At 41.3% G+C, this 26,735-nt stretch overlaps 1 protein-coding gene across 1 annotated transcript; it reads left to right on the top strand.

Annotated features, from left to right (window-relative positions):
- Positions 1 to 6,889: 6,889 nt before the first annotated feature.
- Positions 6,890 to 25,197, top strand: SLC34A2 (solute carrier family 34 (type II sodium/phosphate contransporter), member 2). Its single transcript, XM_009700967.1, has 13 exons — positions 6,890 to 6,988; positions 12,768 to 12,882; positions 12,986 to 13,123; positions 13,707 to 13,835; positions 14,762 to 14,905; positions 15,548 to 15,659; positions 16,749 to 16,944; positions 17,658 to 17,753; positions 20,198 to 20,318; positions 21,045 to 21,212; positions 22,639 to 22,755; positions 22,839 to 22,963; positions 24,465 to 25,197. Exons 1-13 carry the CDS (start codon positions 6,890 to 6,892, stop codon positions 25,038 to 25,040), a joined length of 2,136 nt encoding a protein of 711 aa, XP_009699269.1. The 3' UTR covers positions 25,041 to 25,197.
- The last annotated feature ends 1,538 nt before the right edge of the window (positions 25,198 to 26,735 follow it).

The raw sequence follows: 26,735 nt of genomic DNA, 5'->3' as shown, positions 1-26,735 counted from the left end.
CTGTGAGGAAGTATTTTCTGTCTTGGATTCCTCTTCAGGTTTATGTTGTGTCCATTACAGTCCTCCTTTGGAAAAGCAAATACTGATCTCATTACTCCCTCAATTTCCCCTTATAAAACCAAAAATATTTGTGTAAAAGGATGTACTGTAAACAATTAAAAAGCAGCTACTGCCTGCATGCCTTGGTCCATATGATGACTTACAAATGTACATGTAAGCTCTTCTAAGTCAATAGGAACTGTAATTATGTGTCTGTGGTGGATTTTAATTTTCAATAGTTTACAAGAAGCTATGCTGTTAACAGATGGAGGCGGTCTTCTTATTCTAGTGAAGTCACTCATTACATGCCTCTTAAAGACGGGCGCCTGGAGTCTATAGAAAGTCCACAGGAATAGAATTATGTTAAAGAAAAAAAGCATAACATTTCTCCCTGTGTAACTTAAGGCTGAGGACTGACATCTAATTTATACTGCAAGGAGAGTGGGAATGGTTCCTGCACTACGTAGTGTCATGTTTCCGAGAATAAAATCCTCCAAAACCACCCACTGTTTTTACAGGTGACAGTAGGATTGGATCAAAACAGTTTATGTGGCACAAGCATCACTGGGAGTAGTTGCTGTGACAGAAGGAGAAAATTTTTCTGATGTGTGGCACAGAGAGGTCTCCTAATTGCAAGATCTTACAACTATGCAGCAAAACTAGTTTGCTTAATGCAGTAAGAAAATTACTGTAGTGCTCACTCTGGAGAGAGCCATCCTTGCACCTGACTTGACTTGAGATCCTTTACTGGTTATTCTGGCAGGAATGGAATAGACTAGACTAGACTAGACTAGACATTTCAGTTGGAAGGGACCTATAATGATCATCAGGTCCAACCACATCACCACTTCAGGGCTGACCAAAAGTTAAAGCACATTGTTAAGGCACTATCCAAATGTCCCTTAAACACTGACAGGCTTGGGACATTGACCACCTCTCTAGGAAGCCTGTTCCAGTGTTGGGCCACCCTCTCAGTAAAGAAATGCTTCCTAAAATCCAGCCTAAACCTCCCCTGGCACAGCTTTGAACCATTCCCAGGCGTTCTACCTCTGGATCCCAGGGAGCAGAGCTCAGCACCTCCCTCCCCACTTTCCCTCCTCAGGAAGCTGCAAGAGAGCAAGGAGGTCTCCCCTCAGCCTCCTTTTCTCCAAAGCAGACAAATCCAAAGTCCTCAGCCGCTCCTCACAGGACATGCCTTCCAGCCCTTTCACTGCTTTGTTGCCCTCCTCTGGACACGTTCAAAGACGTTCATATTAGATGATAATCGTGGTTAATCACTCATGAACTTTATATTAAGGAAAGTTATTGTATTTGAGATTTATTAATTACCAGATGGTTTGATTTTTGCTGTTAATTTTGCAGATCTAGTTTAAAGATCTGAACAGAATAAGTGTGTTGGGTAATTAGTTGTACGGAAAGAAAGTTCAAAGAAGAGATTTATTCTCTCGCCTTATGGCAACAGATCACCTTTAGGTAACTCACCTAGAGTTATCCAAAAGCTGTTTCAGGGAAGAAGGTTCAGAAAGGAGATACAACCAAGCATTTTGCAACAATGAGTAACAAATGGTGTCATCGAAGAAATAACTTGTAATTTTTAAACTAGAGTTTGGGGTGTTTAATGCTTTATTTGGAACGTACAATTCTATACAACATTACTGCATATACGGCCTTTGAAAGAGTAGTGTGTTTGTGTGAGACTATTGGTTTGGGAAAAAAATCCTCATTTTTAAGTCACTCTCAAATCCATCTTTTGGGTAGAAGTCATTTGGGTAGAAGACAAACAAGCGCGGCTGTTGTGCCTGAGCAGCTGCCCTGTAGGCAGCACGCGGAGGCCAGGGCTGTACCATGCAGGTGCAGAAGTGGACAGGTTGGAAATGTGAGATGAGTCTTCTCTTCAGGGTAAACACGCTCAGCTGGCTGCCGGTAATTACTTGCTCATCCCCCCCTGCCACTGGCAACACCATGTCCGGTGTCAGCCACGGGTTAACAAATTGTGTAGGAAGAAAACAATGGATTTCTTTAAAAAAATAAATCTTTGAACTGTCTGTGAATAATAAAGGAGTCAACAACACCTACTTTCCCGAAGCACTTTGAGATCTGTAAATTAAGGGTTACATAAGAGTGTAAATATTATTTATTTAAGAGCTCTCGCATTTCCCTTCACTTCTTCTTTTCTTCCTCTTCCCCGTTACTTGTTTGTTGGGAGGATGCTATTTGCATTCATGAATATGTGTCCAAAGTGGGAGGCAACGGGAGGCTGTGGAATACAAGGCTGGTTGAGAGAGTGAACAGGAGCAGGGAGGAGAGGGGGTGTGGGCTGGGGGTGAGGTAAGGGGAGAGACTATAAAAAGAGTAAGGAAAGGTTAGCAAGAGGCGAATAATATTGGGTTTCTTTTGTGATTAAAAATTTCTTACCCTAAAGCATCAGCAGATGTTTGGTTTGGGGTTGGGGTTTTTTAATCTACGTTTCTTAAACCTTTTAGTTAAACATTCAAGGAAACAATAAAAGTTTAAGGAGTTATGATAAGAAAAGTTTTAAAAATTTATCTGGGCTTTAGTCGTCAAAGCATGTGATATGATTCGTACTTTTAGCATTCTGGCTGCAATCAAATTCAGGCTACTGCTAGTGCTATTTTTTTCACATGTTTTAGCCTGTGCCCTTTTGGCTGTTGTGCCTCCCCTGGGAGAGGGTAGGAAGCGCTTGCCGTCTCGCTGCAGGGCTGTGCAGGGCTCCCACCGCTCCGAACCCACGCTGCCCCTGTGCCTGGACTGCAGGCTTGAGATGAGCAGCCTCGTACATTTTGCTAGGTATGGAGAATGGGTACTGGTATATATTAGCAGCAACACATCAACTAAATAGGAAGTTAAAATCAGATACTCCAGGAAGAATAAAAACAATAGTAATATGTGACTTTAATGGAAAACATAGCTATCACGGATGATGTGAACAAAATGACCCCACTAACTTGTATCCCAAGGATGCATTTGTACTGACAAAAGCATTTGAGGCATGGTTGTAATGAGAATAAACTGGTTCTTATAGTGAAGTGGCTGCTCAGTTATTGTAAGAGCAAAATGGAGTCCCTTTTTCCTTTCAAACACATCTATCTGTCTAAAATTGTTGGCCATGTTATTCCTTCATAAAAACTGTCTTTCCTGTATTGAGATACTTCTTTTCTTTTTTATGTCTGAAAGCCCTTCCTGTAGTTTTTCTCTTTGTGACTCCTTCACTTCACATTTTATTTCCCTCTCCTGTTCCTGGCATTGCCTCTGTCAAATGCTGCCTCTTTATGACTTTATTCATTACTCAGCTCTGGAAGTATGTTAACTACTCTAACTCCATTAATTTTTTTGCATATCATTTATGTGAGATGAAATGCATGGTATTATAATACAGAACCTTGTCATAGGATCCAGGTTCTTTATACATTAAATTAAGTGTTTTCTTATTGCTGTCAAAGCAGTCTTAGAGTTCTTCTTTACTGTTCCCAACTATAGCAGAAATACTGGGCAAAAAATTGTTCTGAGGATGTATTGCAGCCATACCCAGCCAAAGCAGAAGAGTACAGGCTAGCTAAAAGCAGACAACTTCCTGGTAGGCATTGAAGCTTTAAAGACAAATTTACACTTCTTAATGGAAAATAAATTAATTAACAACAAAGTTGTAACATTTACATTCTGTTCCAAAATCAAAGCATCATATATAATGCCAGGATCAGAGTCTGCTACAAATATTGATCCCTAATAAATACCCAGTTATATATAAATATGGAATTCAATATTCACAAAACTTATCTGACTGGGTGTTTTCATTAATAAACTTCATTGCTAAAATGTTTATGTGCAGAATATTTTTCAGACATAGAGAAAGCCAGGGCTTAAAATTTTCCAGGTACTTGCACAAAGAAGGAAGGTGTTTTTCAGCTAAGTAGGGACAAGTCCTTAACCAAATAACTGTCTGGCTGTAACTCATATTGAAATCAGCACTGGTCTCTCTCTTTAATGATGAGGGCTTTGTGCTTTACATATCTGGAAGAGGGAAGGCTCGTTTATACTAGTGCTGTTCCCAAAGGTAGACAACCAGATTTGTTCAAGGTTTCTGAACAAGTTAAAATAGAAAGTGTTGTTTCCAAATGATGGAAACAATACCAATTCTCTTCAGTAAAGAGCCATGAAGTGGTTTTCTAGAGTCCCAACATCTCAAATGCACAGTAAGTGTTCAGCTGTGCATTCTTTGGATTTGTGGAACACTGAAAACTAAACTGTAAGGGAGACAGTTTCTCTCCTGATGTTAGTTAGGAGTCTTGCTCATGCATGCTATCTTTTGAAGCTGTGTCTACTAGGAGAGCAAACCTCATCATGTGAGTAACGTTGTTAGTGAATATATACCTTGGGCTGCTCTGATATGTTTGCAGGATAGGTGACCATTTCTTTTACTTCCCTTTAATTATTTTTATTTCAGTTGTGACTTAGGTGCACTTGGTTTACTGTACTAGGGCCTAGGTCTTAAAGATGAATGAGGTTGACACTTGCACAGCAAGTGTCCCTTTTGTGTGGGAGATCTGTAAGGGAGCTTGTAGCACAGATCTCTTTTATGTAGATGTGTTTCTTGCCTGTGTTTTAACTTCTTGCAACATATGACAGTGACTGGACAGAGTTCACCTCTCACAGAATTTGCACATGCCAGGAATTTTTTCTCATTCTGTGTTTGAGATATTTTCTGTGGTTGCACCTCCTGCTAAATGCTAGACTATCACAGGTACTATTCCAAGTAGCTGCAGGGTAATCCAGCACATTTGTGAGAGGTAATCAGGACCCTTGAAATTTGCTTGCTTGCTTTGTTTCATTAAATGTTCCCTATCCAATATTTTTTTTTTTCAAATTAGATCAGTTGCTTCAAAGTAAACTCTAAAGGGGGAAGAAAGAGCATTGGGTTATTCTTCCTTAGCGGCAGTATCTTTTGAATCTGTGCTACATGCACGAAACGTACTCTGGACTACCGCCCCAACTGCCCTGGAAGAATTTCAGCCTCTTCTCTGATCCTGAATGAAGGAAAGGCTTCTGGGACAAATAACACCCACCACATCCCTTGTGGCTAGCTCCTTATGGAGGCTCTTCCAGACTGACTCTGCAGAAGGTCCACCCTGGACTTCCAAAGACAGATTGTAGATCACCTGCCTTTGTGTGAGAGAGTGGTTTTTCTTTCCTAAAGTTTTTTTGGGGGAATACGATGGGTCTAATCTAGGTTTGTTCCCTTCCTAAAACATTAACATGGTCAGTGCATAGGATTGTGCTTAGCAAATGGAATGAGTGGCGTTGGAATAAAAATGCAATGGAAGACGTCACCACGCTCTGGCTGAGCCCTAGCTGGGTACCTGGAACGTGCACATCTCGTACCTCCTCACTGTCAGAGCTGTGTTTCACAGTGACTCAGAAGAGAGGAAGCCACAGCTCAGAGAAACACAAGGATTCCCAGTTAAAAGCTTCATCTGATTTCCTACGTGTAGGGCATCAATGAAAACCTACTATTTTAAGATGCAATGTTAAAGTACACTTCTGTTAGTCTGTGAGCCACCAAGATGGACCTTGGGTCCATTTTCCATCACTTCTTTCCACTTTGGTCTGTTATGCGCTTCGCATATCGGTTTTCTTTCCACAGCTGTTGCTGTGCACACTGCAACTGGGAAGGATGAGGCAGGGCTGGTGCTTTCATTCTTGGGCTCCAACATCAGCCGTGCCCAGGGTAACGGGGGACGGTGGGGTCTACGCCAGCCGAGCCGCTGCAGCCAGGGGAGGTGCTTGGTGGTTCCGCTGCCATGATGTGATGCTGCATATGGGGCTGTGGAGGCTTTTACGATCACTGCTTATTAAACATTTCTGATGCCGACGCAGGAGAAGAGTAAGTTCTGACTCACAGCTCCAAAGGGTTGGCGTCTCTGCGGGTCTGAAAGGTGCAAAAAGCAAGAGTTTTATTTTTCTAAGTTACTAAGTCACTAAGCTGCTGTGAGATATGACCGCATACACGCAGACAAAGCAGGTCTGCTGATTAGGCTGCTGGTTTACAGCCTATTTTCTCAGTATAAGTTGCCTGTTGAAACAAAAAAAAAAACCTCCAAGATAATAAAGCTACAGAGCCTAATGCAGTTGTCCCCCCCAGCTCCCCATTAAGCTCCTCAGTATAACAGACAGCAATGCTAGTGACTGCTTTGCCTAATCTGTAATACCATACTGTATTTATTGAATAACATTTCTAATACAGTCTTCTTCCTTGCTAGCATTCTAAATGTGATTATCAAAGGTTTCCTTACATCTTTAAATCTCATTGAGAAGGAGAGCCACGGCCAAAATGCTAATGAGTTCACCTTAATTGTAAACATTGAGCACTGATAAGAATGAAACTCCATCCTCTGTTCTCAAAGAAGTTCTTACGTGTTTCCTACTTACACCGCTTTTTATCTGATTCTCCTTCACTTCTGTTCTTGGGCAGATTAATAGGCACCTGAACAGACAAATAACAGTACTACATCTTCTTCACACCCTTTTGACAAACTTTTGAGGTTTCAAAATATTTTTGGAAAATTATTATTGGAAAAAAGATTACTGAATTATCAGGCGGACGGCAATTTTTCAGGCTGGAACAAACTGTTCCCCAGCATTCACATGAACGCATTAGTAACTCGTACTTAAATGCTGATGGGACATTTTTTAGAATGTGATAAGTGTGAAATAGCCCGTGGTTTTATCAGTCTTGGTTGCTGCCCACTCCTGCTAAAAAAAGGTTGATTGTGATCATCAAGTTGCAGGTAGGCAGTGCCTCTGGACTGTAAAATAGGAATGTTAGTGCGCAGTGATGAAAGCAAACTTTGCTCAACACCTGTCTATATATATTGCAGGTTTCAGTGGCTGCCAAGTTGGTCCGTTCGCTCTGTTGTCTGGGAATAAAGAAGTGGTAAGTAAGAACAACTAAGACCAAGTTTTCTTTTCTTCTTTTTTGAACTCGTTTAGCTTATAAATCCAAAGCTCTGCTTTTGCAGCTCAAGGAGTGGCAATAGAGAGCTAACGTGGGGAACTGAAGTGGCATGTGAAATGTCACCCACTTGTTAGCATTTTCACCTTGTGCTCTTTCAACTGCACTTATATTTTAAGGAAGTGATAAAAAAATCATAGTTCTAAAAACAAAGTGTGCTACTTTTTGTCTGCAAATAGCTGGATTTATTTTTGTGGAATATGATAAAGAAAAAAAGCATTTTATTAACAGCTGTCAAAAAAACCCAGAAATAACTGCCTCTAGCATAAGAAAGTATTGTTTTAACTATTATTTGGATTGAAAAGAAGTGAGATTTTTAAGTCATAGTAACCAGTGGTATTGGATACTGGAAAATGTCTAGGATATGATTAATGAAACATTGGAAGGAAATACTGTCAGTTCGTGTGTTAGCATAGATAGTGTGTAAAGTCTGTGCTGCACTATGGCTGTGTCAGGCTATTCTTGATGGAAACATTTTCTTATGCTAATTCGGTTTGATACAAGGAGGTAAAAGGAATACATTAGTCTAATGTAGCCAGCTCAACTAATGTGGCAGTAGGCAGAAATCAACTGGTTTCTCAGTAACTTTTATTAGCAGCTCTTCCATTAGATCAGTAAGTCTTTTGAATGTTATTACTTTTTCTTCTCTCAATTCTTTACTCTGTGTTTTGTGTTTGTCATGGGGTAGATCCATTGTATTTCCTTGTTGGTGGGATTATTTTTGTTGTTGCTGTTGTTGTTTTGTTCTAAAAAAGTGATTGTTTTGTTTAAATACCTAGTAGGCATTTCAAGTAGTTCACTGATGTTTCCTGGCTCTGGCTCCTCAGTGGCAGTGTCTGGTGCTTTGCTTGGTTGTGAACGCAAAAATTAACATTTGGGATTCATTTTCTCTCTGCACTTGCCTAGAAATGAGTTCACTAGTTTGTTGTATATGGTTTTTTTAGTCTTGCTATGTGTTAGATTCAAGCTTGTGAGTAATAAATCTCAGGGATCCATAGAATAAACAGTGAGGACAATGATATTTTTTTTTTTTTTTTTTAGTTTTCAAATACCTATTTAGTTGAAAGTTTACATCCTGGCTAAGCCTGCTAACTTACTCAGAGAAAAAGCCCCAAGGAAGTGGCTGGTGCTAAAGCAAAGACCAGACTTGCCCCTAGCAAGGCTGAATCAGTGCTGCTGTTTATTTAAGCTGCTGCCTGTTCTGCTGCACCTGGGGCTTCGTGGCTGCCATGGAACAGGTTCTGGGGCAAAATTATCAGCTGATGTAAAGCTGCTGAATGAATTTGTGCTGGCTGAGGTTCTTTCCTTTCCTGTCTTTACATAATGTGCTTCTATGTTGGAAATGATACATTTTGAGAGGAAAAAGACAATATTTCTTCAAACTGTGTATAAGAAGGTTTGCTATATAGCTTGGTATTTGCTCCTGTTAATATATGTAGTAAATATTCACATTTGCCAAGTCATATAGTTGGATATCAGATTAGCTGATAAATCACTTCTTAACATCAAAACCATAGCACAGTGGTGAATGACAAGAAAGTGATGTACTTTTGTAGACAAGCTGAGAGAGAAGGAGGGACAGTGAAAGAGGCTGAACCCAAAACTGATTTGTAGCTGCTTAAGCAACCTGTAGCACATGTATGGTCATGTAGGTGCTTGTTGCAGTTATTACCAGTTGGTTTTGAAAATACTGCTATTTTCTCCAGTACTTTTGTTTCATCTTGGTTTAATTGGATCTGTTCCCCTGGAGGTGAGATTTCTTTAAGGCTTACTGCTTCTTAGTTCTTATTTCAGGCACAACGTGGCCCTTCAGTGAGCTGTCACGGGTGGAGAGGTACAAACAATACCTTCCAGGCATACGCAAGTGGTAGTTCATATTCTCCGTCTTAAGTCCAGCAAAAGAAATATATTTACAACTATTTCTGACTTAAAACTGAAAAGCACCGAGAGTCTAGCCCTGCAGCAGAGGCAATGCTGTTACCGTCCCATGAGTCACTGAGGAAGGCAGTATAGGGCAACTGCATGACACCTAGTGTTGCTCAGGTAATTCCCCAGAGACTTTAACTCTTTGAAATGCTGCAGTGAGAGAGTCAGTATGGATATAAAAACCACTTTGGGTTCGACTTTCCCTCTCTCTCTCTCATTTTATTTCAGAATTTGAATGCCATTGATTTCCATCTATCTCTCTCTTAGGAGTGGGAGGATTCAGTTTCTTTTGGCGTTAGAAAGGATGTCACACGTAGTTAGCATTTTCCGAAGGCGAGGAAAGACTATACTTACAATGAAAGGAGCACACGCGGTGGTGTGAGACGATTTGCCACGACGTTCACCGAAACAGACTGGATTACAGTTTGAGCAGGCATTAGTTTTCAGACCTTTGCAATATGCATAGCATATTTTGACCTGCCACTTTCAGGAGGAAATCAGCTCCTGTTTCAGCACAGCCCCTAACAGGTGGATATCCAAAGCGTCAATGCTTCTCTGGGCACGAGCTCCACGACTACGCCTCGGGTGCAGGCGTCCTGGCCGGTGACCTGGCAGCTAAGCGGGAACCGGACAGGCAGTGCTGAGGCACCTGGGCTGGCACAGGGATGGGCAGAGCTCATCACTCCGGGCACCTCATCCAGCAATTGTGGGTATCCTGCCTTTGGCCCTGGACCGGTGCATCCAGCTGAACGTAGCTCCTTGTTGCGTTGTGTGTCGTCACCGGCCCATCCTCTGCCCATTCTCTAACATGTTCCTTTACAGTGTAGTTATGTCTTCGATGTTCAAAAGTAAACCACTATTAGGGCTTCCATTGTCATTTATATCTTGCGTCAGTGATGCTCGTCTTTTATACCGTGCCTGATGTCAGCCTTTCCAAAGGTGCATATGAGCTGCCAGGGAATGATGCAGTTAGCTTGGTCACCCCACTGCTCTGCTCCTCCACAGCACCCGGATTTTCTTCTGAGTATTTTCTCAAGACGTTAATGTCTGTATTTGGGCCAGGGAAGAATTCTTTGACGGGAAAACTGTAGAATGTACATTATCCTTGTAGCACCACGGTTAATTAACAGTAAGTAGCTGTGACTGGGACTCTAGCAGAGTATCAGGTGGCTCTAAATTAGCTTCTCAGCTGTTCCTCTTAACGAGAATCGGGATCTGGAGAAAGCTGACAGCTTTGGTAGCACTTCAAGGATCTAGAGGGTTCTGCATTCATCAGTCCTTGATACCAATCACACAGAATGGGCTGTTCTAGTAATACCTCTGCAAAGCCAAATGCACAAGGCAAATACTGCAAAGACCTCCAGTATTCAAGTCTACCTTCCCAAATTAGAGGTTGACTAGGGCTCTTGTGAATAATTTTATATACATACCTATAAAAAAATCTTCCTCCTCAGAGGTGGTCAACTCTCATTCTATAGTATTTAGTCACAGAAAGCAAAACCAATAATAATACATGACATACCTGTGGAATCCTGAGCATCTCAGGAACATGGGAGATGCTTATTATGAAAAAATGCCCTGCTGAATTCTTGAGTGGGGAGAGTTTATTTAGGAGAAATAGAGGCTGTTCGTCTGCTGAAGTTTTCAAGCTCCAGTTTCTCCAGTGAATGCATCAGCCCAGTTTCCATACAGCAATCATGCAGGCTGGATTCTTCGTTTCCATACTGAGCACAACAGAAGAGCTGTAAAAGTACTGATGGCATCTCTAGGGCTGGTGGTGTCCAGCATATTCTGTGTCTCTCCATGGTGGGAATATGTCGTCAATGCAACTTCGCGTCTGAATTTCCAACCCATTTTCATGATTGCATTTCACTTAAGAAGCACTTATGCTGAGCAGTTATTTTTTTTAGAGCTCTTTAAATGCTGAACATGCATAAACGAAACTCGTTTAACAAGATGGAGGTGTTCTGGCATGGGTGGGGCTTGAAGGTTGTTCTGGCATGGGTGGAAATACAAGAATTTGCTCCAAGCGAGTGGAAACCCTTGTTGAAACAAGCAAGAGTGGTTTCTTCCATCTGTTCTGAGATCTTTCTTTGTGTATCTTGGGAGTTGCTCTGGATCTTACACCACAGATAAAGAATGTGTAAAAGCATAGTTTTTGCTGATGGGATTGTAGAATAATTTTTCCTGCTAACGTGGAAGGGGAGACAATCTTTTCTCTGTGGAGTCCCAGAAAACAATACCCTCCTCTGTTACCGTAAAACATGAGCGATTTTGTCTGTGACATTTCCTTCCCAGCTAAAGGAGGAGGATGTGTGGCTTATTGACGCAGGCAGGCATAAAACATTTTCACCATCAGCTACATAAAGGCTTATGATTAATGAATGATTAATTATACTCCCTTAGAGTGGCTGCTAAATGCAGGTGAACCTTGTTTACGAGAGCATGATACCAACTCTGACACTGACTTTTGGAGGCCGGGCACAGGTGCCCTGTTTATGAGGAGCATTGCAGGGAAACTTGCTCACCGATGTTTCAGCCATGTGGGTGCCAGACATGGCAGCCACGGGGGCAGCTTTGCCTGCAGCACCAACAGAGTCGTGTGACAGAGAGGGTGGAAGAGACAGACCCAAAGGTGAGGTTTTTCTGGGTAGGATTCACTTCTCCCATCCTTTCCACTGAGTTTTTGGGCATGCTGGCTGAGCTAACCAACAGTCTTGCAAGCCTGGAAAGGTGGAAGTATTATCACATATTGTCTCCGCTCCCCATGGTCACCTTCCCTCTCTTTCATGTCCCTCCCTCTGGCTTCTGATATTGGTGAAGTAAATAAGTAGGACTCTTCCAGGTTTTGGTTCAAGGAACAGCTGCATCCTCCTCTTGTACCTGCGGTCGGTCTGTCTACATGTGTTTGTACCTATGCCAGCAGGATTTGGCCATGCGATGTCTTTTTTTTTTAAGTTATTATTTGTTAATATTACAATGCATGTCAAATATGCTCAAAAGGGGTCAGGAAGGAAAAGGTTCAGACAGAGACCCTACATGAGATGGGTGATCCTGAACTTGCTGCCACTAACTGAGCTTCATTTGCAGCATCAGTTGTGAGTTACAGGCAAACATAGACCTGCAAATGGTCATTGCTGTCTAATTATGCTAATTGTCCAGTCATTCAGCAAGCATCGTTCTGGAGCTCGAAACTTTGGGGTCTTCCTCCACCTTGTCCAGGGTCACCTTACCCTCTGTGCTTCCATGGGAATGAACCAGTGAAGGGAACAAGAAGACTGTGCTTAGTATATGTGACCCCAAACTAGGCAGTGCTTTAGGGAAGAACTTTCTTTGCTAAGGTCTGTATATTAAACTACCAGTTTGTTAAAGACAGTCAGTTAAATCCAGAAGGTGGAAGAAAGTAAAACGGTCCTCTGACTTTTTGCTGAAAGGAGATAAAATGAATTTAAAAAAAAGAAATTCCTAAGGTTTGGAAAGCAGAGGAATCTTTGCTTTCATGACAGTTAAAAGTGAAAAAAATACAGGCATGAGATGGAAATAATTTTTTTTTCACAAATAAATCAACTGTATGATTTAAAAAATAATTGAGAAATTAATTTTGCAAATAAAGGAATATTTCATAAAGATTAGTAAAAAGTTGTGTTCAAAGACAAACTGCTTCCATTCCATTTTCATCTCTTTTGCTCTTAAACTTAATCATGTTTCTCACATACGGTGTTGTAAGTTGAATATTTTGACTGCATGTGCATTTTAATCAGCACTACTTTGTTAGTCACAGATCATGGCTCCCTGGCCTGAGGTTGAGAAGCCAGAAACCAATAACTATATTGGGGACTCTTCCAAACAAAACCAGAACATGGCTGGGAAAGAAGGAGAAAATCACAAAGGTAACGTGTGCTCACCTGTGAGTTGCAGAGGTACATAAGTTTTGAGGCTCCTTGGAGAAGATGGTATTAATTAAACCATTTTTTTAATGTTGTATTTCATCAGGCAATGTGACCTCACTTGGAAATAAAGGGGAAATTCAACCTGCGTTTTCCACAATAGCCTTGATAGATGAGACAAGGCCAGAAGAAAGCGACCCATGGGCACTGCCGGAACTGCAGGACACTGGGGTCAAGTGGTCAGGTAGTCATTTCTCAGTAAATAAGTTACCTGCATTTGTTTTTTCCATCACTTCTGCTCACTTTGTCTTCGTTATTTTTCTGAAATGATATTTGCTGCAGAACTGAACTTATGATTTGAGGAGTTTTCAGATGTAGGCTTTACACTCTCTCTCACCTTCCCCAACAGTGAATGGGGATGTTACATTTAGTCAGTTAAGAAGAATCTGGAAATCATGCTGCTTACCTTCCTTGAAACACAAGGACATATATGGAAAACAATCAAAAACTAATATGGTTTTATATCCAGGCTCTTATTGGTCTTTCTTTACTTAGTAGGATGACTGTATAAAACCAAGGGTGAATCTCAAACTCCATAAGGCTTTTGTCATATACCGAAAGCTTTTATATGGTAAAACTAGGTAAACGAACTACTTGCTTCTGCAGTTAAAATTTGGTTAAGAAGGACCTTCTTTTGGTTTTAGTCACACACTGGGGTCACAACACTGTCTTTGACTCCATAGTCTCGGCTTGTGTGCTGGATCGTTCCAGAGAGAACACCAGATACATCAAGCAAGACTTTTATGCATAATATATTTGTTTTGCAGAACTGGATAGAAAAGGAAAAATCATTCGTGTACTCTACGGGATAGGGAAGTTTATTATGCTACTTGGATTACTCTACATGTTCGTGTGTTCTCTGGATGTACTGAGCTCTGCTTTTCAACTAGTAGGAGGTATGAAAATGTCTAAAATATCAGGAATAAACTGTGAATGAGGCAGTAAATGTCATCTGAATGATTAAATTACAAGTATCACTCTTCAAGAACATACTCCATAGATTTATGTGTTGAGATATAGATTCAGAAGGAAGCAGCTCTGATTAAAGAGTGACCTTCATTTGTTTGAAAGGGCCTTTGTTTCTCAAATTCCAAAGAGCTGTTGATGTAGGGATTATTGGCCCTGATTTCTTAGTAAGTTCCTCTTACTTTAGTGACAGTTTACATGGATACATCTGTGCATAAATCTGTTCTGTGTGAAACACATTTCAACAAGGTGAAATATTAAATTTGCCCTCTTGATCAAAGCATCCAGCACTGAAATGTCCCCCAAATCCTTCAAAGATGAAAACTATTGAAATGAATTTTTTACATTTACCTGTCTCCAAGGGTTGAATTCTGCTGATGGATTCAGAAGCGGTTATCAGAGAAATATGTGGGCTTCTGTGGAGGTATTTTTGATTTTTGGCAACGCAGAAAGCTGCAGGAACAGAAGTACTCTGCTTTATTAAAATAGTTTTCCTTGATGCAGTAACCAAAAATATCAAGGCACTAATAGCATTTAAATCTATGCATGTGTGTTTTTTTGTCGCACAGTCTTTCCTCTGATGGCTGTGGTTTTATATGGTTCTCTGCAGAGTTCAGTAGAGCTTGTTCAGTCACTGAAATGAGAGAATATAAAGTATTCTCTGATAATAAAGAAGTCGAGAGTTCAGGACCTGAATTTGGATCCCTGGGCTACATCATCTTGTAGATTTTTTGGCTGGCAAGCACGGCTATATATGTATCAATTAAATAGTTGAATGATCTTTAATTAAATGCTCTGATAATTCCTGTGGATTTTACTTTGCAATTCCCTCACTCTGAGAATATGTTTTTTGTAGGTAAAGCAGCAGGGGACATTTTTAAAGATGATTCAGTGCTGTCTAATCCTGTTGCGGGATTGGTGATTGGAGTTCTGGTGACCGTTATGGTCCAGAGCTCCAGCACTTCTTCATCCATTGTGGTCAGCATGGTGTCCTCCACATGTAAGTCTGCTTACTGTATCTTCCTAGAGATCACTCACAAATCTTGGTCTGGGGCGCAAACATTCCCACCTGTGTGCAAGTTGTAGAGGCTTTGGGTATAAGAGTAGAGACTGCAGGAACATATTTGTACAGCTGTTGCCTTAATGTAAAATAAAATTTTTAAAAGTAATAATAATAATAGTAGTAGTAGTAGTAGTAATAATAATAATAGTATGTCCACAACTGCAGCGAAAATCATTGGAAGCCTTGGCACTGAACGCATTAATTTTAGAAGTATCTGCACACTTCTTTCACGTTAACCAGTTACTGAACTTCATTTGTTTCTGTAGCATCATTTCAAAATTCTGCAGTAAGCAGGAAAATGCCTGGGAAAGAAGAAACTTTATCTCACTCTGGCCCTCTAACGTGTTGAAAAGGGATAACCATGGGCTGCAGTTTCAGTGGGGATCATGGGACTATTGGAGCAATGTGTTCCCAAGGGGCTTGATTAAAGCAAACACATCTGGATTGGAATGCCTAATCCCAGTGACATTAAGGGAATTCAGGGTTCCAGTGACATTAATAGATGTTAATTTTTATTGGAGCAAAGAGCTTGCTGATGATCTGTTCTTTTCATTCAATGCTTCCTTTTGTGCTTTCTAGTGCTGACTGTTCAATCAGCTATTCCCATCATAATGGGGGCAAACATTGGCACTTCAGTTACAAACACAATTGTGGCACTCATGCAAGCCGGGGACAGGAATGAATTTAGAAGGTATTGTACTTAAACACTAGATCTGAAAAGTTGCTTTTCTTCCTTCTTGGTAGGTTTTCTTCTATATTCCCTATCACCACTGCAGCCATTCAACCTTACTGTTGACCAAAATTTGAATTTCCGGTTAGGAAAGTCACAAGCATGGCCATGGCCAAGGTATAATGCTGTCAAGATATAAGGCTTCGTATACTTGAAGAAAACCATATTGGGTTCCTTTAAAAGTTGTGTGGTTTTGTAAGAATCCACCATTTTTAACTGGATCTTGCATAAGGATAAATTTTCAAGTGCTCCCACTATACCACCCACCTTTGATTATCTCTTAATTATAGGAGGGCTGTACAAGAAGTTAATATTACAATATTTTGGTCTACTCTCCTTAAAACAGACTTCAATGTTGAAGGCTTTTAAGTCTACAGTAAGCAAGAGCTGGTAACTATAGAGAAATGAAGTGTTCTGTCTGTCAGATATATACAGTGACAACTTTTAGACTGCCACTTGACATTATCACTGAGAGAGCTCGTGGCTTACTGGAGGAGGGATATGAGACTTGTCATTTATGGCATACCAGCCATACGAAATACACTTAGCCAAAGCCTCTGCAGGAAAAGCTGTGGCTCCTCAGGCTGTGGAGGAGCAGCTGGAAGGGAGTTGCACACCAATGGTTTGCAAGAACATGTGAGAGGGCTGCAAAGAGCCATCTTCCCCCATGAGTCAGGGAGAACAGGTCCCAGAGGCAACACCTGGCTGAGGATTAAAAATGTACCAAAAATAGGTAAGAGGGAAAACAAATGTAGGCTTTACAGCCACTTCTTTCTGCAGACAAGGGCTCTTGGCAGCCTTGTGTTAAAGATCACTTTTGCCTTTTCTAGTTCATCTTGTTTCACTCACGTGGCTGGCTCTTTCACTCGGTCAATGGTGTGGAGACAACTTGGTGCTCTATAGCAAAGTAGCTGTCCTGTGACCTCAGAAATGAAATTATTTCTATCTTGAAATGGGCTTCATCACCACATCTATGATTTCATATTTAATTGCTGTTGGGCACATGTTGTTTAATTAAAAGCAGCTCTCTTTTTTAATTTCTTCTCACAGGGCCTTTGCTGGGGCAACTATCCATGATTTCTTTAACTGGCTCGCTGTGTTTGCACTGTTGCCCATTGAAGTTATTTCTGGCTATCTTTACCATCTCACCAATGTTATAGTTGAGTCCTTTCATCTTGAAAGTGGTGAGGATGCCCCTGAGCTACTAAAAGTTATCACAGACCCCTTTACAAAACTCATAATTGAGGTAAGCTTTTTCTCTCTTCAAGGAAGCTGCGTACTTGGGTCATGCTTTGAATGTGGGGGGGATCTCCCACTCAGTTCTCTGTGTCCTCAGGTTAAAGCTCCTTAGCAGACGGATTCTTCTTTTTATTCACTTTTCATAAAGCCACAGCTTTATATTTCCCCCACATTTCACCTTATTGATGATAGACCTAGCTAGGATGACTGGGAAGGCAGGTGAGGGCAAATACAGCCATGTGGGATGGATGGGATGGCAGCCTGTTGCCTAAACATTGGCAAATAGTACTAGCTGAGAGAACCTAGCACATCCAGAAGATCTGCATAGGACCTGAAGAGATGACACTGAAATTACGGGACACATCCAGAAGGACAGCTGGAGTGTGGGGGGATGCACACAGCTCCTAAAATGACAGTAAATACATTTAGGCAGTTGTGTCAGTGTAGTTTAAACAGAAAGGGAGAGATGAGGTGGTGGATAATTTGGGGAGAATGAGATACAGTGTTTGTGCATGTAGAAATGTACCTTTTTCTGGGAGCAAACCCCCTCCCACCTGTTGGGCAGCAGCTCCAGCATTAGAGGTGGTCATGCAGGTTTTACGTGGTTGAGCTTCCAAATGGAGTTATTTGAGTAAGAGCTGAACAGAAGTGTGTGATGCAAGTTGGAATAATGCTTTTTTTCCTTCTTCTTCTTTTTTTTTTTTTTTTTTTTTTTTGAAGCTTGATAAATCAGTAATAAATGCAATTGCTACAAATGATGAATCAGCAAAGAACAAAAGCCTGGTAAAGATTTGGTGTGTCACTGAAACTAATGTGGTAAGTATCATGCTCAATTTATTGCCAGGTTCCTCAGGAAATATATTACTAATGTGTAGCTGACAGTCCTTATCATAGGATTGTGAAATTAGATTTTTAAATGAGGGGTTTTTTTCAGCAGAAAAAGAATGAAAACAATTTAATGTAGTTTTTGCTCCATTTAAACCAAGGATGTCATACCAGTGGTGAGCTTGACCTGGTTGCTCTCAGTACCATGCAGGCACTTGCTTATCAGAACTGGTGGTTTGGAGCCAAGCCTTTTACTCCTTTCACATCCAAATGCTTTTAAACTCTGATACTCTTACCAACTCCCTGAAAGTGGAAAAAATCTGCAATATAGGCCAAAGAAAATATCTTTTTGCCCACCATTTATCTATTGATCTAACCAGCTTTAGTCTTACGTGTGTTAGGGTTATCTGGTGGCAGCTGCTTATTTGCAACTTTCTTGGAAAACTGCCCTGGGAGAAAGCCTCTGTGAGGCTATGTCCCGTTGTTCTTCACCCAAGCAAGACTGAAGCTTGAAGGAATCTGTTGCCCAGATCGACACCGACAAGTATTTTGGTAAACTGTGGAGCCGAGTCTTTGGTTTGTGTTTTTCATCTAACTAACAATTAATTAAATATCCCTTGGATCTCTAATTAGACTATTCCACTTGTTGGTATGTATAGAAAAGTAATTCCTGAAGTCCTGAGGCAGAAGATACCTAAGGACACACAGCAGAGGTTAAAATTAAGTCCTTCGGTTTTTAGAGGAGCCCAGCTCCTATTGAATGTCGGTCTGGATGGCTGGTGAAATGCTAGCTAGGGAGATAGTGCCAGGAGCAGAGCTGTGCTGATGTGCAACTCTGCTCAGGTTACCCTGCTGAGGAGCTGGGCGCTTCACCCCAGGGGAGGCACGATGCTTGGGCAGCTCCACGGCTCTCAGGTCCTCAGCCCACACCTGGCTACCCCTTTGCCACACAGCCGAACTCTCAGTGAGGTCTGAGCCCCTGAGTCCTATAGTTCCTCCACTCTTACAAGACAAGCAACTATGTGGAAAATGTAGGCTGAGGGTTACCTTTCCATATACACAATTTTTAATCTGTTTGTCTATATTTTGGCTGTGTAACTACTGCCCAAGCATATAGCCAAATTACAAAAACACATGAAACCCCTACAAGCTTGACTTGAACTTGGTGGGGGAAGAGGAATATCATGTAAATGATTTACATTCCTAGTGGGTTAAACTCATTTCTGGCAAAAATGATTAAACAGACTCGTGACAGAGATAAACACATGCGGACCTCCTATGCTTAAAGTAAAATATATGGATAAATATTTTGATCTAATGCACCTGCTTTGAAACTCAGATGTCTGAAAAAATTTCAGGAAGGTGAAAAACAACATTGTGTTGTATTTGTAAAGGCTGAGGTGTTGGGGAGGCTGGAGATCAGATGCTCCCTGAAGATGTGGGAGCACTGGATCCACTCCTGGCTTTGCCCATCTGCATCAGCTGGAGGGGGAATGCCAATGCAGGTGTCTGCAGGAAGTACCCATCAAGAAAACATGAATTCTCTTTCCCAGTTTCTGCAAAAGAGAATCACTCAAACACGGCTTAAAGATAACCCCCGTTGAGCAGTGTGGTTCAGAGTCCATTTGGCTATTAGCTGCTCTTGTCGGGAAATACAGTTCAGTCAGCAAACTCTTCCTTAATCTGGGTAAGGACTTATGGACCTAGCATCAGAATGCAATACATCTGGGCTAGGAGCTCTTATAAGGAAGGTTTTATTGCAGTATAAGTAGAAATTCACATTTAGCTGAGTAATAATAATGCTAATGATAGTGCTAGTAATTAGCTCTTAGATAGCATTTGAACTTTAAAAAGGAAAGTAGTAGCCACACTTCTGTTCCTACAGATAGGAAAACTGAGGCACAGAAAGGCAGCATGAGCAGCTTGTGCTCATCCAGCAGCAGAGGCTACACTAATATTGTAGTATTCTGAATCACAGCCCTGTGCAATACTCACCAGGCCATTAACTACAGTTAAGATGACAGTAAAGAGATCTTTCCTCGACCTGAGGAAGCCGTGGCACTGGCTGGAAATGGAATGCTGCTGTCCCCCAGCTGCAGCCAGACATGAACCTCATTCCACAAACCCTGACATCAGTAGTTAAGGTTCTTAGCTACTGATGACTTGGTGCTATGGTTATTACAATGTAGAAAGTTTGGGGGATATTTTAATCTTTAAATGTTGTATTGATTGACTTGGGTAACAGCACAACCATTTATTTTAAGAATGCAAACAATTTTGCCTTGTCATTAATGTCGTGCCAGCTTACAGTCCAGCTTACAAATCCACCTTTAGTTGATGAGGGCTTGGTTGTAGTAAAAACCTAGAACTTTGTATGAGCTCTTAATGAAGGGTTGTAGGTGACTGAACTATCTGCTTTTTCTGGCAATCTTTAGACACTGCAGAACGTCACAATTCCACCTTCAGAAAACTGCACATCTCCTGACCTTTGCTGGACTGAAGGAAACGTGACATGGACCATCAAGAATGTAACTGAAACGGAATATATCAGTAAATGTAAGTAGCAGAACTATTTCTCCTTCGGTAGTATCTTTACAAGAGTATATATCTTTCTAACAGTGTTAACAGACCACTTCAGAGGTGTATCAAGAGGCACTCACCTGTGTGTGGGCACAAGGTACTACTGCAGGTGCAGTCAGAGCAGCCCGTGTTCTGTTATAGCTACACAGCTGGAGTTACCAGCATCATCATGATATCTGGCTGCAGGTGGATCTCTTTCCGTGCTCCCTGATATCAGTAATTGACGTCTTTGGTATCACATTACCCTTGCTGTTCAGATGACTTGGAGCTACAGTTACTTTGCTGTAATGGCTGCTTGGATATCTCCATCCCTATGCATGCCCATCAGGACTTTCAACAGCCCTTCTCAGGCACACAGCCACCTCTGGGAAGAGCCGACTCACCATCCAGCTCGGAGCACACCAACATTTCCTCATGCCGTTGCATTCCTCTCCCTTGCACATGGTCATCCAGCTCCTGCGTGCTCTGCAGGCGTGCCTGCTGTGCATTTTATAAGCATGTCCATCCAAGAGCCACTCTTGCTCCCCTCAGACATGGATTTTGTGGAGCAAGGGAGGTGGCATTTTCACCCTTTGCATCACCCCCTCAAGCTGTGTGTGCTTTGGTCCCATTTTCTTAAGGGCATGTATGAAAACCAGAGCTGGGCTTAGGATCAGAAGCAAAAATGTGGCTAGGCCAAATCATTCTCCTTTTCTTTTTCAGGCCAGCATCTCTTTGCAGACTCAGACCTGCCTGATCTTGCCATCGGTCTCATCCTTCTGGCTTTGTCCCTGCTTGTTCTGTGCTCCTGTTTGGTGATGATCGTTAAGCTATTAAACTCTGTGCTTAAAGGACAAGTGGCAAGTGTTATCAAGAAGACAATCAACACTGGTAATTATCTGCTTTTCTTGAAGATTGTTTTCAGGAATGACAAGGACACTGAGCACATTTATTGATATCTCCTGTTCTGGCAGATAATAGAGGATAGTTTAAAGAAAACAGTATTAAACCAAAATTGCAACCCCTGCCCCAATTTTTTCTCCCAAGCATGCTATTTCCTTTCTTTTAAAAATCTATTAGTGAACAGCTTGTTGAGAAATGTAGCAGATTAACAGCAACAGAGACCGAAGTCCAGGTTCTGTCTCTTGATGTATAATCATTAGCTGTTAGAAATGTAATGTTACCATCCTGAAAAGATAGCGCTGAAGTGCTGAGATCATGATTGCCTGCTCTGGCACAGAGCCTGCATGTTTCTTCTAAAGTAAGTTGAAAAAAAGTTTTTAGTGGTTAATGATCTAATTCCCTTTGCTTGCCCTGTTCCACTGCTTAACCCTCTCTTCAGTAGGATAAGGCAACACTGAATAGTGGTAATTTCTGTCTTTCCCTGTGTTCTCCAGGTGTTCTTTCAGCCTGGATCCATTGAGTGCAAATGTTTGATAGTTTTGGTGTTTTGTTTTTTTTTCACTTGGCTGCTTTTTCTTTATCCTCCTTTGAATGGAGAGGTTAGAACCTGCAGCAGAGAAAAGCAGTCTTGGCACATCTCTGGTTATGGTTGAAGAGTGGGTTCACAGAAACGGGGAAGGTGACAAAGTGGTTCCCATGCTGTCTCCTCTTCTCCTGGGCAAAGAACACTACCCGAATCAAAAACGGGGGGTAGAAAGCCATCAGCTGCCGGTTACTGTTCATTTGTGATCTACTCTGTGTTCCTCTGTGTCTTCCTGATTGATTAAGTCCTCACTTCTTGGCTCACTCATAAATCTGCAGACTACAAGGGGACCATTGTGCCTAGTTTCTCTAATCAGTGTGATTAGCTCTTCTTCACAAGAGTTAAAAAGTGATTTTTCAGAGGTGATCGGCTTGAAACTAGTTGGAATAAACAACCTGATTTTCTTGGGATGGTCTTCAGAGCTTTCTGAAGATCCAATCCTTGCAGCGGGTGCCTGGTTGCCAAAACCAAGGCAATCAAGACACCTAGAAGGTTTTGTATTGACCTCTGTAGAAACGTTTCTGGTACCTAATTGAATTTAAACATAAATGCTACCCTGGGTCAAGACAAATGTCTACCTAGTCTAGTATCCATCTTAAAGTGTATCGATTGGTGGAAGGCTGGAGAGCGAGTACAGTGAACAGGGTAAAATAGAGTAGTAGAACTGACTCTGACCCGAAATCATCATTTAAGAGACAATATGCAAACAATAGATTTTAAATACTTAATTTAAATACATTTTAAATGCTTAATAGTCTTTTCACTGCTATGTTACCATTACATAGAGCATTCTGTTACGTTAAAGACAATATTCTCCCTCTATTTTTTTAGATTTCCCATTTCCTTTTACTTGGCTAGCTGGTTACCTGGCTATGCTCGCAGGGGCTGGTATGACCTTCGTTGTCCAAAGTAGTTCTGTTTTCACATCTGCTATTACACCCCTTGTTGGTAAGTTGTCAATATTGTATTCTTTAGCCCCATGTTTTATCTTTTCCATCAGTCTGAAATCAATCTTGTTTCTTTTCTCTTAGGCATTGGTGTTATAAGCATTGAGCGCTCTTATCCCCTTACCTTAGGAGCTAACATTGGCACAACCACAACAGCTATACTTGCAGCTTTAGCAAGTCCAGGGAGTACATTAAAATATTCATTACAGGTCAGTATAAACCGATGCTTCCTTGACTTCATTCAGAACTTACAACTTTTCTGAAGAAAAACTTGACAAAATTGGCTCTGATGCAAATATGCCATAGATGATGTGTCTGATTTTGTGTGTGCTATTAATGATAGCTCATAGATTTCAACTGCTAGAGCAAAAAACTTGTATTAAGCTTTCCCAGAATGTCAATATATAGTAAAATCTCGCTTTTGTAAACTGGGCTTGATCTAACTGAATTAATTTAGAACTGAGATAGGGTGGGCCACTTGACCCCTGAGTATGGGGCCTCTGCTGCTTGGAATTCAGTGCCCACATCTTTCACAACCCTCTTGGGTAGTCCCCTGTGATGCAGTGAGCATCATGGCATCTATTTTCTCATCGTAAATCTAATCTGAGTGGGTTTTATTGAATTGCTGTTTTTTTCAGACTACTTGAAAAGTAGGCAACCTGGCTTTGGGCTCCCATTAACCACCTGGTAAAGAGCATTCCAGGCAGCAGATAAGATTTGAATGAACCCTCTACATCAAAGAGTGAAAAGATAATGAAGTTTCCTTTGTGAATAGGATGAATGTTTTTTATTAGCCCCAATAAATCAAGAAAATTACATAAGTCATTTTATTGTTCTCAGGCATGATAGAACAGATGTAATCATGAGAAGATACTATCTTGACCAAGCTCAGATTTCGTGACACTTGCTGTTTTTATAACGTACTTTAAAAATAAACCCCTGTACTTTCATATTTACTTTAGTGTGATAACAGTTATAGAATGAAAATAAGATAAGGTGAGCAGAGAATGTACTGTTTTTTTCAGTATATGCTTATTCTGTCTAAGTGACTTCTGAAAGCTTTAGCAAGTAGGTGTCTCTTCACAGTTGGTTTCTTTTTTGAATAATTTTGAAGTATGTGAATCAAATTATTACAAAAGACCCAGAAAAAGTCACATTCCAGGAATCTTCTCAGTGCCCTATAAACTTTAAGCTAATTTTTGTGAAATCAAGGTTTGTACCATTAACAATTTCTCAATAGCCTGTATGCAATATCTAATTTACACTCCCCATCTTTTCATTGAAAACTTACTGATGCAGAACCCAATAATGAACAGTTCTCATGCCTTACTAACAACAGGACTGTTCCCTGATAGCTCTTTGGTTTGTCAGCTGTACTTCGGATGTGCTCCATTTCTTGCAGTTGAAAGCTGCATTTTAAGACTTCTCCATCTGCGGGGAGATATGCCACCCACTCTGGGCTTGCCTTGTGTCCAAATGCTGTCCTCTGTTTGCAGGCAGTGATCTTTACAATGTGTGAGGTATTATGGAGTCCTTGCTTTGTTCTAGGAAAGGCCCTGCAGTGAAACAGCATGAAAGACAACAAAAAACAGTGGGGAGCAAGGGAAGGGAAACTATGGAGTCTTACTGCCACTGGAAGTTATTATCATGTGGGTAGGAGCATTTAAAGGCATTTTAGCTAATGAACTTCTCAAATGTTTTTGCTTTCAGATTGCCTTGTGCCACTTTTTCTTCAATGTCTCTGGGATTATTCTGTTTTACCCGCTACCTTTTACCCGACTGCCAATCCGCATGTGCAAGACCTTGGGAAATGTAACAGCCAAGTACAGATGGTTTGCTATATTTTATCTTCTCCTCTGCTTCTTTCTTTTGCCTTTGTTTGTATTTGGTCTGTCACTGGCAGGTTGGCCAGTCCTTTTGGGTGTTTGCCTTCCTCTGCTTGCTCTTTTTATTGCTGTGGTTGTAATTAATATCATGCAGTCAAAGCGACCACATTCACTGCCTGAGAAGCTCCAAAACTGGGATTTCCTACCCATCTGGATGCACTCCCTAGAGCCCTGGGACAATGTAATTATGTCTTCGCTTGCCTTTTGTGGGAAACACTGCTGCGGCTTCTGCAAGTGCTGCAAAGTCAATGCAGAACAGGAGGGTGCCAAAGACAAGCAACTAAAAACTATGGAGGTTTATGAAAACACCATTGCGATGGCTGATGAAGAAAGAGGTGGAAGAAGGGCACCAGCTGCAGCTTGCGTTGAAAAAACAGGCACAAACAACACGGCCTTATAGTAGCGAGATACACGTTAGCAGAGATACAGCACGGGGACAGTCAGGCTCTTGAAAACCACCTTGGACAATGCACTGAGGACAGAGTGAACATTTTGTTAGGTTCCTGCAGCCAGTGATATATCACTCATCAAGGAATGGAGTCAAACAAGCTTGACAGAGTCCCTAGAAAATCTATGATCAGTTGAAAAGCTAATGCCAGATTTGCTTACAGAGGATCTACTATGCGGTACCTTCATCCAATGCTATCAGTAGCAAACAAAAGAAAACCCAACGTAGCCCCACAAAGACAGGGATGAAAGGTGTGGTGATCAATTCAAACTTCATTAAAAAACAAACAAACAATGCGCTTGTAGAACAGCTTTTCTGACCTACTGGCTTATTCAGCAGAAGTTACTTTATAATACCTAAAAAGCTCTGGAAATGGGGAAAAAAAAAGAAAAAAGGAAAAAAAAAAAAGAGAATCCTAATGTTTTCATTGCCCTGTTTGCAGTGGTCAAAATGGAAAAACAGTAGTTTTCCCAGTACGGACAAATTCTATTCTATATGTGTGAAGGAAAACAAAATGCTGGGAGATCCTTCAGAAGCTTTGGGAGTACTACTCTGGCATAAGAGTGTGCATAAGCCCATTTTGAGCCCTCTCTGTCACCTTTATCACCAGGGACAGGAGTTATAATCTTTTATTATCTCAAGTTAAAGGCCATAAAAGTAATTGCTGATCCCTCTGCCTGCTGAAGGTTAAGCACTGGGTTTGGAGACAGTGGGTGGCTACCAAAGGGCTTGATGGAGTCAGGATGTGGTTGTGTGGCCATTCCTCTCTCTAGATGGTCCTCGCCAACCCTGTTCACCATGTAACCCCACAATCAGAGGAATGGTGCTGGAGGGAGGACAAGCGGCCAGAGCCGGGGAGGAGAGAGCCACCCAAGCCTGGGTTGACGCCAGGAGATCTGGTGCAACTGTGGCTCCGTTTGGCTGAGCCACAAAATGACTTTTCAGAGCAGCGGCGGAGCCTGGCTTTAGAGCTACAAAGAGGGAACCTGGAGATCAGATTATGGCTAGCACGGGACCTACGGTAACGTTTACCGGAGAGAAAGGAGTGTTCACTCTGCACCATCACTTTGTGCTCTGAATCGCCTTCCTTGGAAATAATGTGAATTTTACTGGCAATTGTATGTAGCAATCCAAATCCTAAATAAAATCCATAAGCAGTGTAGTCACTACCATGTGTAGTCAACCCATAGGTAGTGCAGCACTTGGTGGGAAGCTGCTTGTGCTCAAATCTTAACCTTACTGATGTTTTAGTAAATGCTTGTGAGGCTGCTCTGAAACACGGGCTGACAAAAGGCATAACTTCAATGTCAGAAAAAGAGCATTTCACAGATCCACTGAGTACTTCTGCTGTCCTTCAATAGCTTAGATATCAGCAAGTATGGGATAATATCTGAAGTCCAACCACTAATGTTAAAAAATATCAGGTGGCTGAGTGTAGGCCATGTGTCATTTAAAGCCAGTTTACATAGCTGAGTTGTAGATTAAATTTGTAATGTAAATGCTGAGAATACCCTGGGTTTAACATAGCCACTCAGTGCTGCTAGAACACATTTACTTCTGAACAGTTGTTTGTTTTCTGCAGAGCTCTAGAATTCAGTAGGTTGAATTCAGCTATCATCAGGTAAATATGCACATTTTAGCAGTGGA

Source organism: Cariama cristata, unplaced genomic scaffold (genome assembly GCF_000690535.1).
Source record: "Cariama cristata isolate BGI_N322 unplaced genomic scaffold, ASM69053v1 scaffold27585, whole genome shotgun sequence".
NCBI classification, from domain to species: Eukaryota; Metazoa; Chordata; class Aves; order Cariamiformes; family Cariamidae; genus Cariama; species Cariama cristata.
This window is presented reverse-complemented; position numbering and strand designations above follow the sequence as displayed.

What these genes read in the sequence shown, in the direction of transcription:
- SLC34A2 (XM_009700967.1), top strand. Translation starts at nt 6,890, where the DNA reads ATGAAAGCAAACTTTGCTCAACACCTGTCTATATATATTGCAGGTTTC. An exon ending in AGAAGGAGAAAATCACAAAG is followed by an intron (nt 12,883 to 12,985) that starts GTAACGTGTGCT and finishes GTATTTCATCAG; the next exon opens with GCAATGTGACCTCACTTGGA. An exon ending in GTGTCACTGAAACTAATGTG is followed by an intron (nt 17,754 to 20,197) that starts GTAAGTATCATG and finishes GGCAATCTTTAG; the next exon opens with ACACTGCAGAACGTCACAAT.